Source organism: Gossypium hirsutum, chromosome A03 (genome assembly GCF_007990345.1).
Source record: "Gossypium hirsutum isolate 1008001.06 chromosome A03, Gossypium_hirsutum_v2.1, whole genome shotgun sequence".
NCBI classification, from domain to species: Eukaryota; Viridiplantae; Streptophyta; class Magnoliopsida; order Malvales; family Malvaceae; genus Gossypium; species Gossypium hirsutum.
In genome coordinates, this window is record NC_053426.1 from 2,538,984 (window position 1) to 2,554,324 (window position 15,341).

Here is a 15,341-nt window from a genome sequence, read left to right on the forward strand (position 1 = left end):
AACTTGTTTTCTTTATTACTTTGTCTTTCAAGTTTTAAAATTTGGTTAAATTGTCTTTCTTAGATGAAAAAATTGATTGGAACGTTAAAATTATAATAGCACGGACATGGGAACGAGTATGGTAATTCGCATGTATTTCAAACAATTTAAAAAAAAACTCATGTAAAACTATTATGCATGCTACGTACCGATGTTAAAATTTTAACAAATTCATAAACTTTTTCATTAAAGTATATAAAGGACTAAAATTTGAAGGTTGATAGCTAAAGTGATCAAAAGAAGAACGGAGAATTAGGACTTAAGTGACAAAATGAATAAACGTTAAAGAGTTAAATTTTGCCTTATACCTATACCTACACATTCTAGTAAATAAGCTCAAAACAATATTATTTTTAGAAATTAAAAAAATTCGTCAGCTTTTTCCTTTTTAACTTATCATTTTTATCTCGATTCAACCTCATTAGTTACAAAATAGGCCGTATTAACAATTGGACCAACAATGTTAAATTTCAAAAAAGTACAAAAAATCAATGTCTTAAAATTAATATAATGATTAAATTTTAAATTTCTCAAAAGTACAAACACTTTTGATATATTTAAACTTTTTTAACAACTGATTTTTTTTTAAAGATTATAAAATATACAACATGACTCCTTTATTATTAATTTTTACAATATAAAAATTAAGATTTCTCAAACCGGTCCCTAGATGACAAATCTTCCAAAAATTTCGTTCCTTGAATATAAACAATCCAATTGGGGGTATTTTGTACAATGGAAAAAGAATATGGAGATACAAATATTGATTTATTTCTAGATTACAATCTAAAATGAATGATTGTGTCTATGATGACATCACTTAATGTATTTGTGCCATGATTTAGCTTTATTACAAAATTTGAAGTTGAAAAAGAAAGTAAAAAAGGTTATTGATGTGATTAAATAGCTAATTTGAAAATTCTTAATTCTTTTGTTCTATTTCAATCAATTTACCTTTTAAGTAGTTTCCTTTTTTGTTGATAAATGAAGGGAGCCTCCCCCAAAACATAATCAAAATCAAATCAAATTTAATTTACCCATTAAATTTCAGTAATAAATGTGTGACGAGGAATTAATTAGTAACCCATGTGTTTTGAAATTAAATATAAATAAAGCCTTTTTCAAATCATTACTTGCTACAGTATTATTAATTTTCAATTTCAAACAATATGATGGTTGAATTGATCAATTTGATTGCTTCAATTGTTTTTTCAACCTAATTCAATTGATTTGTACTGATTCATAGGTCAATTAATTTTTACCTCTCTTCGAATTGATATTTAAACTGATTCTTTATCTAACTAATATTTGGTGTTAATGTAGAATCATTTTAACTAAACCCAAAATGTTCAATCAAATGATACAACCTCTTGTTTTGAATCGATATCCCAATTGTTCTGAATTTGATTCCCAAACCATGACTAAACATTTCAAGGTTCACGAGTGTTTCAATCAATATTATCATCTCAAAGATTTGAACTTTAATTCTCTTTGATAATGAAATATATCTTACTACTACACAAAACACTCATCAATAATCACGATGCAATATTATCATAACATGTAATAATACGATGAAAAATAATTTAAAAAATTTAAATTGTTAATTTTTATAATAAATTATTTAAAATAAAGAAAAATGAAAAAGTGAGAAAAAAAATACCAAAGCTTGATTATATAGGGGTAGGGTGTTTGGTGGAACTTTTTCAAGGCCAAGTTTTGGTTAACTTTGGTCAACACTGTCCAAAACCAAGAAGGAAAAATGGTTGAAATTAGGGAAAAAAAAATTCATTAAATTCCTAGGTTACCCTTTTTATGTCCATATTCTGTAATAAAAAAAACACATACATCAACACCAACAGGTAATAAAAGGAAACCCATTTCATTTTAACTCAACACTGCTATACTCTGTTTGCCCAAAAAGAAAGAAAGAAATAATTATTTATTTATTTATTTTTCCAAATAATATGAAAATTAAAATAAAAAAAAAAAGAAGACAAGGACAAACAAGACCCCAACAACACAAAAAAGAAAAAGAAAATTAAAAATAAAAAAAAGGGATGAAAAACATGAAAGTGATACCAAAACTAGAACCCTTTTAAAGAGCGTGAAGTATACTCTCCAATCACCTGTTGGTGACAACCAGTGTCAGGTAGTAAATGTTTTCGTACTTTTGGACTTTGGTGTTACTTTCATTACACCAGTTTACATCAAGACATCAACATCTATCCCTTCTTTCACTTGTTCCCCACGCTCATCTCGACGGCGCGTTAAAGCGCGTGGTTATATAATTTTTTCTCTCTGTTTCCCTCGTATTCTTTCCCTTTAGTTTTTTTTTTTCTTCTCTTACCTTACCCTACGTCCCTACCCATTTCACCTCTCTCACTTTCTCTCTTTTTTTACTTTGAAATTTCAAAAAGAGAGAGAGAGAGACCCAATAACAAAAAAACTGCATGGAAAGTCGCCGGGAAATCAAGATCCGGCCGGTGCCGGTGGATTTTCCCGGTTAAATGCAATAACCCTTAAGATGTTGTCGTTTATATAATCAGAAGCGTTGCCAAAATTACTTTGTTTTTGTTTTTCTCATTTCGAGTTTATTTGCAATGGCTGCCACGACTAATACGACAACTACTCCGCCGGACTCAGTGTCGGCCGATGAATTAGCAGCCAAGGCCGTACACAAGAGATACGAAGGGTTAGTCATGGTTCGAACGAAGGCAATAAAAGGTAAAGGAGCTTGGTATTGGGCTCATCTTGAGCCTATGCTTGTTCACAACACCGATACCGGACTTCCCAAAGCTGTGAAACTCCGGTGTTCTTTATGCAACGCCGTTTTCTCAGCTTCCAATCCTTCAAGAACAGCTTCAGAACATTTAAAGCGAGGAACTTGTCCTAACTTTAACTCCCTTGCTAAACCCATTTCATCTGTTTCACCATCTCCGACAGCGATGACAACTGCAACAGCAACACAAAGTAATAGAAAACGAAGTTCATCTTCGGTTACTGTGACAGCCACTGGTGGTGTCCTTGTTGCATCGGGTTCTGGTTCTGTTTCAGGTTCAGGTTGTTCTTATCAAGCTACTCCTTTGGCTATTGTTGACCCATCAAGGTTTTGTGGGGAGTTAGCTTATTCACCCTCACCAGGTGCGGTTGTGACAGCAAGTGGTGGAACTGGAAACTTGTTACCACAACAACAACATTTGGTTTTGTCTGGTGGAAGAGAAGATTTAGGTGCTTTGGCTATGTTGGAAGATAGAGTGAAGAAGCTAAAAAGTCCTAAAGCATCACCTGGACCAACTTTAAGCAAATCCCAAATTGAGTGTGCTGTTGGGTTTTTAGCTGATTGGATGTATGAATGTTGTGGGTCGGTTTCATTTTCAAGTCTTGAACACCCAAAGTTCAGAGCTTTTCTTAACCAAGTTGGGTTACCACCAGTTTCGACAAGGGAGCTTGTTGGGTCTAGATTGGATGTTAAGTACGAGGAAGTGAAAGCTGAATCAGAAGCAAGGATTAGAGATGCCATGTTCTTTCAAATTGCAGCTGATGGATGGAAAGTTAAGAACTTTTCTAGTGGAGAAGAAAGCTTGGTGAATTTGACTGTGAATTTGCCTAATGGGACTAGTTTGTATAGAAAAGCAATTTTCTTTACTGGTTCAGTCCCTTCTAAATATGCAGAAGAGGTCTTGTTGGAGACATTAACAGGTATTTGTGGGAATGCTGTTCAACAATGTGCAGGGATTGTTGCTGATAAATTCAAGACTAAAGCTTTAAGGAATTTAGAGAGTCAGCATCATTGGATGGTTAACCTTTCTTGTCAATTTCAAGGTTTCAACAGTTTAATAAAGGACTTCACCAAGGAACTTCCTTTGTTCAAGACAGTGACAGAGAATGCCTTGAAGGTTGCAAATTTCATAAACAACACCAGTCAAATCCAAAGTAGTTTTCAAAAGTATCAGTTGCAGGAGTGTGGGATTGCTAGGTTACTGAGAGTGCCTTTGCGTGATCACGAATTCGGACCGGTGTACACAATGGTTGAAGATATACTGAACTCTTCTCCAGCACTTCAGTTGGTTCTACTCGACGAAACGTTTAAGTTGGTATCCATGGAAGATCCGGTTGCTAGGGAAGTTGCGGAGATGATTCGAGATATGGGGTTTTGGAACGATTTAGAAGCGGTGCATTCGCTGGTTAAATTGATCAAAGAAATGGCTCATGAGATCGAGACCGAAAGACCACTTGTTGGACAATGTTTACCACTTTGGGATGAACTTAGAACCAAAGTGAAGGAATGGTGTTCAAAGTTTCAAATTCCAGAAGGTCCAGTAGAGAAAGTGATCGAAAGACGGTTCAAGAAGAACTACCACCCAGCTTGGTCCGCCGCGTACATTCTCGATCCTCTTTATTTGATTAAAGACATGAGTGGAAAGTACCTTCCTCCATTCAAATGCTTGACACCAGAGCAAGAAAAAGATGTTGACAAGCTCATAACCAGGCTTGTATCAAGGGAAGAAGCTCATATTGCACTTATGGAACTTATGAAATGGAGAACCGAAGGGCTTGATCCGGTATATGCACGAGCAGTACAAATGAAGGAGCGGGATCCCATCACTGGGAAAATGAAAATTGTTAACCCTCAAAGCAGTAGGCTCGTATGGGAAACGTATCTAACCGAGTTCAAGTTCCTCGGAAAAGTTGCAGCTAGGCTTATATTCCTACACGCAACTTCATGTGGATTCAAATGCAACTGGTCCATGTTAAGATGGATAGCAGCTCATGGACATTCAAGGGTAAGCATTGAAAAAGCTCAAAAGTTGATATTTATCGCAGCACATAACAAGCTCGAGCGGCGCGATTTTTCCAGCAACGAAGAGAAGGATGCACAGCTTTTCGCATTAGCAAACAATGAGGATGATGTGCTAAATGAGGTTCTTGTTGAAACATCCTCAGTGTGACCTTTTTTTTCACCATTTTAGAAATTTGAAAAAAAAAATTAGGATTTTTTGAAATTCTTTTTACTAGTTTTACTTATTTTAGAAGATTTTAAGAGAGTCAAGTGGGAAGGAAAAAAGGGACTGATTGTGAACTAAACATTGTATATTTCCCACCACTGTTGAGCTTGATTTTGGGGCTTTTGGATTTGCAAAAAAAAAGTCTTCTTGTTTATTAAGAAACACAAATGCTGCTTGAATATACAAGTTCAAGAACAGGAAGAACATTTGTAAATTCTTTTCCTCTTAGCATTTTTGATTAAACAAAATAATATCTATAAAGGGGAAAGATTTATTTTGGTATGAACACGAAAAAGTGGTTCCTTGTCTAGGCGGATTCGCCATTTTAGTGTGTTCTTTGATGTAGTAATCAATCTTTTGAAGACAAATTACCTTTCTGTCTGAAAAAGGTTTTTCTTTATTTAGATGAACTGAAACTTTTTATAATTGATATAATGGAAACATAACTGGTCCCTTGTTCTTTCTTTTAAATATTTATTTGAAATTTGTGGGTGCTTTGTATGATTGATCATCTCATTTCCTTTAGCTTGATCCACACTCTTTGTTTATACAAATTTCACACATGTCCGATTTCGTTATCATTTGCCCTTTTGAGTGTATGGTAAAATGATTGGGAGGAAGACTAATTCTGGTCTTTGGTACTAGAAATTTTGCTGCTTAATGGTCCATTATATGTGATATTTAGACAGGTTCCAAGCTTAGGTTCGTTCTTGCACCCAAGACAGGTCATTTGCCTGGACCATGCTCGTATCAGTCCAACAGATACCCGAATTCCATAAGGTTTCTGCCTTTTGTATGTCAAAATGTGTTTAGTTTCTATGACTTGTGATGCAAGGAAGCATTTTTTGGTAGGTTTTCATTTCTTCTTTGAACACACTTAGTATAAGGGTTTCTATGATATTTTTACTGCTGAATGTCTCTTTTGGTTTGGCAGAAGCATGTGACTTGAGATTTTGTCAGGCCGGAGAGACCAATGTGAAAGACGGTTGCTTTTGGGCAGAAAGAAGTATATGTTTGCCCACGAACCGGTTGGGTGGACACTGCAAAGGCGATGTGGGACAGGCAACCTCAGAAGGACACCGAAGACCAGACCATTCTAGCTGGAGAACCACTTCTAACTGTTTCCATCTTATCTTACAAATCTCCTGTTTTTTTGTCTTTGGGGGAGATTAGATTGTCCCACCATGAAAGAAGTGGAAGCCTTTTTCTAAGCTTTGGTTTGTTCCCCCCCCCCCCTTCCCCTTTTTTTTACACATCAAATCATCTTTGAGGGGTAACTTGTCTTTTAAACATTCCAAACCTCATAATGGACATGCAATGTTATTGGTTAATGCCATCCCCCCATGATTGCAAGAAAGGTCTTAAAAGAGGACCCTCCTAAACACCACCATGGAGAAGAGATCCTACATTGGTTCCTCCATTACTTAAGCCATTTTTAACATATCTTCACTGTAAAAAAGTTGGGTCAGTGAGAAAGCTGTGGAAGAGATTACAACAGGTAGTTTTTGTGTCAAAAAAAAGGAAAAAGAAAAGCAAGCTCAAAAGAGTAAAGGGCATTGAGTTGCAGAGCAGATATATATATATATTGTAGATATTAAAGGAGGCAGATAAGGAGTGAATTGAAAATGGCAGGTTATCAACCAAATTGCACTTTCTTCTAATTATAGTAAGCTAACACTGTTCAATGTTGGAACCCTTCATGGAAACAAAATATGTATTGTTCAAGAAACTATCCGGCTTTTTTTTTTAATATAAAATTTAGCATTTAATATATTTATATATTATCAATTTAGTCTTTATTTTTAAAGCTAAATTTTCTTCTTTTTTTTTATAAAAGAGTTAACCTCACTACTAACATTTTAAATATATTTTTAACGAAAATATTGATTAACACGTTAAATTTTAAAACTTAATAAGTTTGTATGACAATTTGTGTACTTCATACTATTTTTTATAATTTTTATTTTTTAAATATTTGTTGATTTAATATAAAAGATAAATAGTGACATGCCAGGCTAATTACTAAATTTAACTAAAAACTAAAGATTAAATTAACAGAAATTTTTTGAAAACTCTCCCTTTTGGTGCATAATGCTTCCATAGAATTGGATTCACCCCCCACCCATCCACAGTTAAAAAAGCAAAGATGGTAAAAAAAAAAAGTGAAGTAAATTTATGTTAATTAATGTTCTATTTTACCATAAAATATATACAGATATTGTTGTCGGCAAGAATTGTTTAATGCTGACTGCTCACCAAACTCATCTACTAATCTTTTCTTTTTCTCATCGTATGGTATGCTTTACTCCACTCGTTTTTTTTTTCTTTCTGTTTGGTTAAAAAGAAAAGAAAAGAAAATATAATGATTAGTATAGGACGACAGACACTTTTCTTTATACACAGAATCTTTGCATCTACCAATGCTTAATAATCATCATACAACACCCTCTCTTTATATATATATATTTGCACTTTATTCTTGGTTTTACTCATTGAAGTGCTCATTATTTTCTTTTGAAATTTTCTCAGCTGCCCATTAGCTACCTCCATTAAAATTGTCTCAGCTTGGTCAGTTTTTTGTCTGCTGCATCTTCTTTTATTTTGGTGCTCTAATATAAATCGGTTGGATTAAATTTTAAGTGAAGTCAAATCGAATATTTAAGTAGAGAATCTTTTCAATTTGTTTTTCTATCGTAAACTCAAATTTAAGATTATGTTTAAATGATATTAAGTTCTTTATCACTCGACTTAACAAATGTTTAAGATACTAAAATAAATCCTAAACAATAAACTTTAAACCTTAATTCTTGAACCCTACACATAAAATACATTATCATGTTCAAGGGTATCCAAATAAACCCTAAACCTTAAACTCTATGCATAAAAAGATATTACTTTTACTATACAAATTCAAGATCATGTATACGGGACATCCAAATAAATCCTAAATGCTATATACATAAAAACACATTCATTTTACTATACAAAATTTAGATCATGTTCAAGAGGCATCAAATAAGTCCTAAAACTTCATACTTTCGTACAAAATCATACAAATTTAAGGTCATGTTTACGAATACTAAAATAAACCCAAAACTCTAAATTATAAATCTTAAATTCTATACTATACAAACTCAGGACACTAAAATAAACTCGAACTTTTAAACCCTAAACTTTACTTTTATTATATAAATGGCATTCAAACTTTAAACGTTAAACCTAAAAAAAAATCTTACTTTTGTTATACAAATTTGAGATGATGTTTAGAGGGGATTGAGGTGTTTATCAATGTGCCTAATAATATACTTATATATGATATACTTCTTTTTATGTATAAAAAACTTAAGTTATTTTCAGTGACTGTTCCCTCACATGGGGATATTAGACATATAATAATCAGCCTTTGTTTTGAGTAAAATTAGATTGTTTTATATTAGATTTTTACATACTGCCAAAAAGACTTACCTCTTTATGTTTCTTTTACCTGCACCCTCAGTTGAGTTAATTATTTATGTCTTCATCTGTCTAAGATATGAAATTTTTAAAAAAAATCTATGTACTTTTTTTGCAATGTGGTCCTATGCCTATTGATCCCATAATTCATGTATATAAAAAATCATGATTACTTTCTATATATTTTTAATATTTTTATTTTTATAAATTTTGGAATTCCTATCATTAATTCATAAAAATAGAAACTATCAAAATATTTGTAAAAATATGATGCAAGTCAAACCTTTGAAAAATCAAATTAAATTAGTATGAATTTCTATATTAATTAATTAAAAATTATTAGGATTTTTTATTTTGAAAAAAAAGGGGGAAAATTTCATAATTACAGCTCAAACTCTTTAAAACATAATTAATTACAGTCAACTGTTTAGATCGCAATTCTCCAATTAGAATCACTTTTACATTTAAAGAAATTTTCAATACTTACGCGTTAAAATAATGATGTGTCACATCATTAAAAATTAATTATATTTAATTAATTTTTTATTTTCACACAAAAAAAAAAGAAATTAAAAAAATTGCGGTTATAATGTATGGGGTGTGTGTTACATATAATTCGACGGCACGTGTCACAATCATGTGCTTTGTATGATGGTTATGTTATCGTACGGTAGGGGTCCACGTGAAAGAAACAACAATCATGCCCTTTGATCCTAAAATCATCATGATGGGTTCGTTTTTAGCCCCAATTTTGATGAGCTACGATTCGCATCAGAGCCGTCTATATGGAGAGGGACCACGTGTACGGTCTCGATGGTTTTATAAAAGTTAATTTCAGATGTTGACTGTCGGCACACAAAGACCTTTCAATAGGCCCCCCCACACCTCACCGCAAACAAAGGGTATAATAAATTCAGTTTTTATTAAATTTGATTTTCAGTTCGCTTTAATTATTATTTAAATATTTTTATTCCATCAACAAGATTTTGACATTGTTGGCAAAATACATAGACTCGAGTTTTTTCATACCTAATTGTTATGTATAAATTTTCAATTTCACTATGTACATTTGCTAGTTCGATGTGTGAATTGTATTGATATATACGTAATTTGGTGTAATTTTTTTATGATCATATCTAATTTTCAGTGTACTCAAACCCATATTCTATTGCATTGAAAACAATACTCATAACAATCAAGTTAAAAATCAATTTCTTTTTCATTTAATAAAGTAAACATTTTTCTTAAAATTCGACAAAATTTCTCGTCTTAATTTCTCAACCTTTTTTGGGTTTACATTAGTCATGAAATTTAGCAACTAAATTCAATTTCGATTCATGTGATGATACGATATTTTGATATTTACTTCATGGATTCAGAGACTAAGTTGAAAAAATTAAAAAGTTCAGTGGGCTAAACGTTGTTTTACCCATTTTAAAAACTAAAAAAATGTATAATATTAATAATAATAGGTTATATAATTTGGGAGGTAGTGCGTTTGGGGAAAGTGAAAAAAAGAAAGAGTAGAAACCTTGACGCAGCTAAAAAAAGACTAGAGTATATAATAGAATTGAGAATAGGAACAGGAATAGTCACGTGGTCAACTACTGTGGGGGATGATGATTCATGGGATTTGGATCTTATTGGTCAATCTCCGTACCATCCACGCCACCATCTTTTCCACACCTTACGTCACTTTTTTTTTATGAGATGTTTTTTTTAATTCAATATTGCACGTTTTATTATTTATATTATTAGAGTCCATTCTAGTTGGATGATTTGGATCTGCTTATTCATTCGCTAGGCATTAAACAAATCGTTTGTTAATCAATACCAAATTGAATTGATTATAATTTTTATTCAATTATAAATCATTTAATTAAATCAATAATTAATGATGATCGTTGATCTTGGGAGAAAAAAAAATCGATTAAATTTTAATTTAATTGATATAAAATTATAAATTTAAAAATAATTATAATTAATTCTAGACGTTATATTTAAAAAATAAATATAAATAAAATCTATAATGAAATTATTTAAAAAAAAAACTGGACCCATTTTCCTTTTATGTATGATGTATGACCCCTCAAACAAAATGTATGATGTATGGTGATGGGTGAGGAATAATAATACCTTACTCAATGCCGTCAATTTAGTGTAAAAGTTACAACTTTCAAATCATGTGCTACTAACATTTAAGGCAAAAAAATTGGCAATCAATGCATGGTCTCTCATATGTTGTTGGAATTATTTTGTACCCGTTACTAGTTTATATTTTTACTATCCTAAAAGTAGTAAAGGTATATTATCTAAAATCCTGAATGAAAAAGTTTAAAATTTCAAGGACCAAATTGATAAGTAAAACCTTAAATTTTATAAGGTACTCATAAAAGGGGTATAAAATATTTTCTATAATTACCACAAAAATTCTCATCAAAATTCATTCACGACTATATCTTGTCGCCCAAAAAAGAAAGCCATGTAGTTTATTGGTATGTTTAAATAGGGATACAGTGGCTCTTTTAAATATACTTAGATTAGACTTCTAATTATGCTAAAATATCTCTAGAATAAACAGAATCTAATTGAGAAAAATAATTTTGCTTGAAGTCTAAAACGCAGTTGCTAAATAGGAGAACACATTATTACGTTGCAACTCGCAATGTCCCATTCGTCTCGTCACAATAAGCCGACGTTCTTCGTCTTGACATCAAGCTTATTTTGACATTTCTTCGAATGCTCGTCGATTCTCGTCTAAAATTCTTATAACGTGTCCAATAAATATAACTCACACTCCACAATATATATAATCATAAAAAGAAACTGATATTTCAGTCTCTAATAAAGTATATATATTATAAAGTAATTTAATAATTATATCAAACATTCTTAAATAATTGCACCCATGTGACCATCCGGGGAATTTCGAGACAGACTCAATATGTTGCAACAAAGAGTCATACATCATCACAAGAAAAAGTATCTTCTTTATTACTTTAATTAAAACAATTTTTTTAAAAATAAAAAATTAAAATCATTTTTATATTCAATTTTTTTTAATAGAATAAAATTTCAATCATAATAAAGTAATAAAAACCTTCTTTTTTGAAGCTTAGCTTTCAATTATAACCAACCAACCATATTTTCTTTTCACTTAATCTCATAACTAATTTGTTTTACTTAGTATTTTAATTACAATGATTAAACAAATCTTTAAGCTATTTTTTTAAGTTATAGTTTTACCAATTTTAATGTTATAGTAGATTGGTTCACTAACTGTCCATAAATATTCAAATAAAAATTGGAGTTTAATAGGTTAAAATATATTTCTTTTTGATAATCGGGTTTTATGGCTATATTTCTTAATAATGTCGTTTTTAATGTTTGAACTTAGATTTTTCTTTTCGAAATATAATGTGTTTTATTATTATATACTCAACCACTTCTTAATAGTTAAAATAGATTTTGAGTCTTTGGGTTGTTTATACATTTAGAATTTATTTTATTTTATTTTTATTTTAAGGAATTTAGTTTTTTTATTTTTTAGGACTTATTTTTTTGTCATTTCCTAAGGTATCTACTGGAGCAAGTCCAGTAACTAATCATCTGCATTCTGTAAGGAATAGATGTTGGTCACGAGTTTTAAAGCTGCTTCATACCCAAAGCGAGGATCGAATCCTCGACCGCTAGTTAAGGTAGAAAGTATTATTGTATTTTAAATTATCACACCAATTAATTTAATAGAAAAGTTAAATGGTGTTTAATATCTGAATATGAAAAATATGAGGATTAAAATTTTAAAAATAAAAATAAAAAGTAAATATCACGAAATGAGGTTAATTTTAGTTTAATTTTTAGGAGGAAAGTGGGTTTCAATGAGTTGTTTAATGGGGTGTGTTGAAAAAGTCCTTGGTCTCCAATTAACATTATTTGATTGATCAAAAATTCAAAATCCCTTATTTTACTTTTTACTTTATTTTTTTTTAAAAAAATTCTAATTGTCAATCTTGTTTGATTTTATTATTATTTCTTTATGAGTACAATTATTTTAGTGGGTCCACAAGTATAGTAACATTAGGGGTAGGATTTGGTAACCCATTATTTTCATCAACTTAGACATCTTAAAATGTCTTCTACATCCTAGGTTGAAAACTTGAAATTAGGTTGAAATTCTTTCCACAATGGTATTTTCGTCATTTCCAAAAGAAAAAGGCTTTTGAGAATTAAAATATTTATTGGTAACGCTAACTTATTAGCAGGCTTTAGAAAATGAAAAAAAAAAAGATTTTTTTTTTCGGTCATGCTGACTTATTTGGCGCAAAATGTGAATTTTTTATTATACTAATTTGTAATATTATAAATTTTGAAGGGATAACATAACAATTTTCCCATTTTTAAGGCCAAGCCACTGCGTAAAAGAAGGCATCCTATAAAAAAGGTAAATTACTTGGTTCATCACCCAAATTTTTAAACACTTTTATTTTAGTCACCTAAATGAAAAAACTTGTAATTTAGTTACTGCCATTTCAATAATTAATCGTTTTAGTCACCCAATCATTTTCTTATTAATGATGTTTGATGTGGCATTACACTTCATGCCCACATAAGCACTCCTTGCTGGTAAATAGTTTCCACATAATCCACATAATCATGTCCACATAAGAGCACTAGCTTGCAAGCCAGACCACATCTTTGAGTTGCTTTCCATGACTCGAAGGGTGATCATGCATCCGTAGTTAGAGACTATGAAGCAGCCTTATGTCTTCAACCCAACCACTTTGATACTCTCAAGCTATATTGTAACATCCTCGTTATGCCTCGGAGTTAAGAACAATACTAAGTTGAGTTAGGAATATTAGAGAATTTATAAAATAGATAAAATATAAATTTCGAGTAATAGTATAAAAAATAGTTAAAGCTGGTAGAAAATTAGAAATACTTTCGAGATTGGAAAAATTAATTCAAGGTATTGACTTAATTGTAAGAGAATGAAAAGTGTTGGGTTAAAAGTAAGAAAATCAACAGTTTAAAATGATTACATTGAATTAGAGGAAAAAGGAGGAAGAACCAGAAATGAAATTTTACCAAAGTAAAGTATGAATCATGCATGGTATTGTAGAGAAAGTTGAAGGACTACATGACAATTACATAAATTAGATAATTATGAAAAACTCAATGATTAAGGTCTAAATTGTGTAAAAATTTGATTGGTGGATTATTTTGATATTTATCATTTTAAATTTATTAAATTAATTAGATATTTGTTTAGAAAAGTTGAGAAAGATGAAGAGATTCCATTCATCTTTCTCCATTCCAATGCCACTATCTTTTTTTATCTTTTGTTTCTATTTCAAATTGGTCCTTCCCACCATATCTAAGTCTTTCAAGCTCAATTTCTCAAATTTCTTCTGTGAATCCTTAGTGAATTTAATGGAGGAGTTTATTAGCTACCCTAATTTCATGAAAAGATAATCAATAGTTGAAGAGCTAGGATCAAGGTTGTTGACGGCTCATCTCATCACATCTTCAAGCTTGGAAGAGAGAATGGTTAACATTTTGGTTTTAGTTTTGGCATGTATAGGTAATGTTGGTTATAAATGAAATGTTTTAATGGACCTAAATATAGAACTTGGATACTTTTGTTTTAATCTTAAAAGTTTTGCCTTATTCAAAAAGAGTTTATGATGAACTATGTGATTATTGAAATTGAAATTGAGCTTATATGGTTGAATTGTGAATCGGATTGGTTGAATTTTGAGTTTAGTGCAGGGACTTAAGTGATATAGATTTTTAAAATATGTCATTATTTTTTAAAGACGTAAAATATATCTATATAAAATCACCTCTCTAAATCAATTTAACTAAAATTAAATTATTTTGAGAATAAAAAAATTAAAAATTTCAAAAATAAGAGACGAAGGTTGAAACTTAAGGTTTATTGAAAAGAAAATTGATAAATAGTAAAACTATATATGCAATTTCATCTAACGTACATTGTCATATATGAACATTGATTTTGTGCGATTTTATACATAAAATTTTAATTTGATTCAATTTTCATAAATCACTAACAGTATTATGAAATTAGCACCATTTTATGTTGATATATTTATACACAAACAATTATATTCATCCAATATGAAATAAATTTATGTATTCATTTCTTTAAATGTATACAATTGAATCAAAATTAAATTTTCATGTATACATATAAACCACAATTCAAGTTTCACGTGTATAGTTACACTAAATCAAAGTTTATGTATCAAATTGCACATTAAATCAAAGTTCATATATAAATTTGATATTTATTTTCATCAATTCTTTACCCAATGAAGAACAAGGAATTAATTTAATTAATTGTAAGAATTTTTTTTCCTTTTCTTTTAGCTTAGCTTAGAAGATTCGAGATTATATAATTAAAATAAATTCAAGTTTCGTAGACTATTACTAAATATGAGTTATTTGATATTGATTTCATGAAGGATAATTTGGAAACATCAGTCATTAAGGATAATCAAGTTAAGCTAAGTTTGAGTTTGGATAATTTTTTAGAATCGAAACATCAGTCGGCTGAATGTTTAAACACCTCTATTTCAAAAATTTAAAATTTTCAAGTTGATGTATTATGAGTTTGAATCAATTTCAAGTTACTTATACAAATCATTTGAGCTCGGATTAAATATATTCGAACGATTAAGTAATTATCATTAAATCAAATTGATACATATCAATTAAATTAAGTTTTCGGGTTCGGGTTGGAATTTGGAATTTAGGTAGCTAACCATTGCCACAACTGAATTGCTTATGGGTTGCTCAATTTGTCAGGATAGGATT

At 30.4% G+C, this 15,341-nt stretch overlaps 1 protein-coding gene across 1 annotated transcript; it reads left to right on the forward strand.

The window, feature by feature from the left end:
• Positions 1-2,390: 2,390 nt before the first annotated feature.
• On the forward strand, positions 2,391-6,379 carry LOC107963662 (uncharacterized). Its single transcript, XM_016900093.2, has one exon. The coding sequence runs from the start codon at positions 2,643-2,645 to the stop codon at positions 4,989-4,991; it is 2,349 nt and encodes a 782-aa protein (XP_016755582.2). The 5' UTR covers positions 2,391-2,642; the 3' UTR covers positions 4,992-6,379.
• Positions 6,380-15,341: the final 8,962 nt, after the last annotated feature.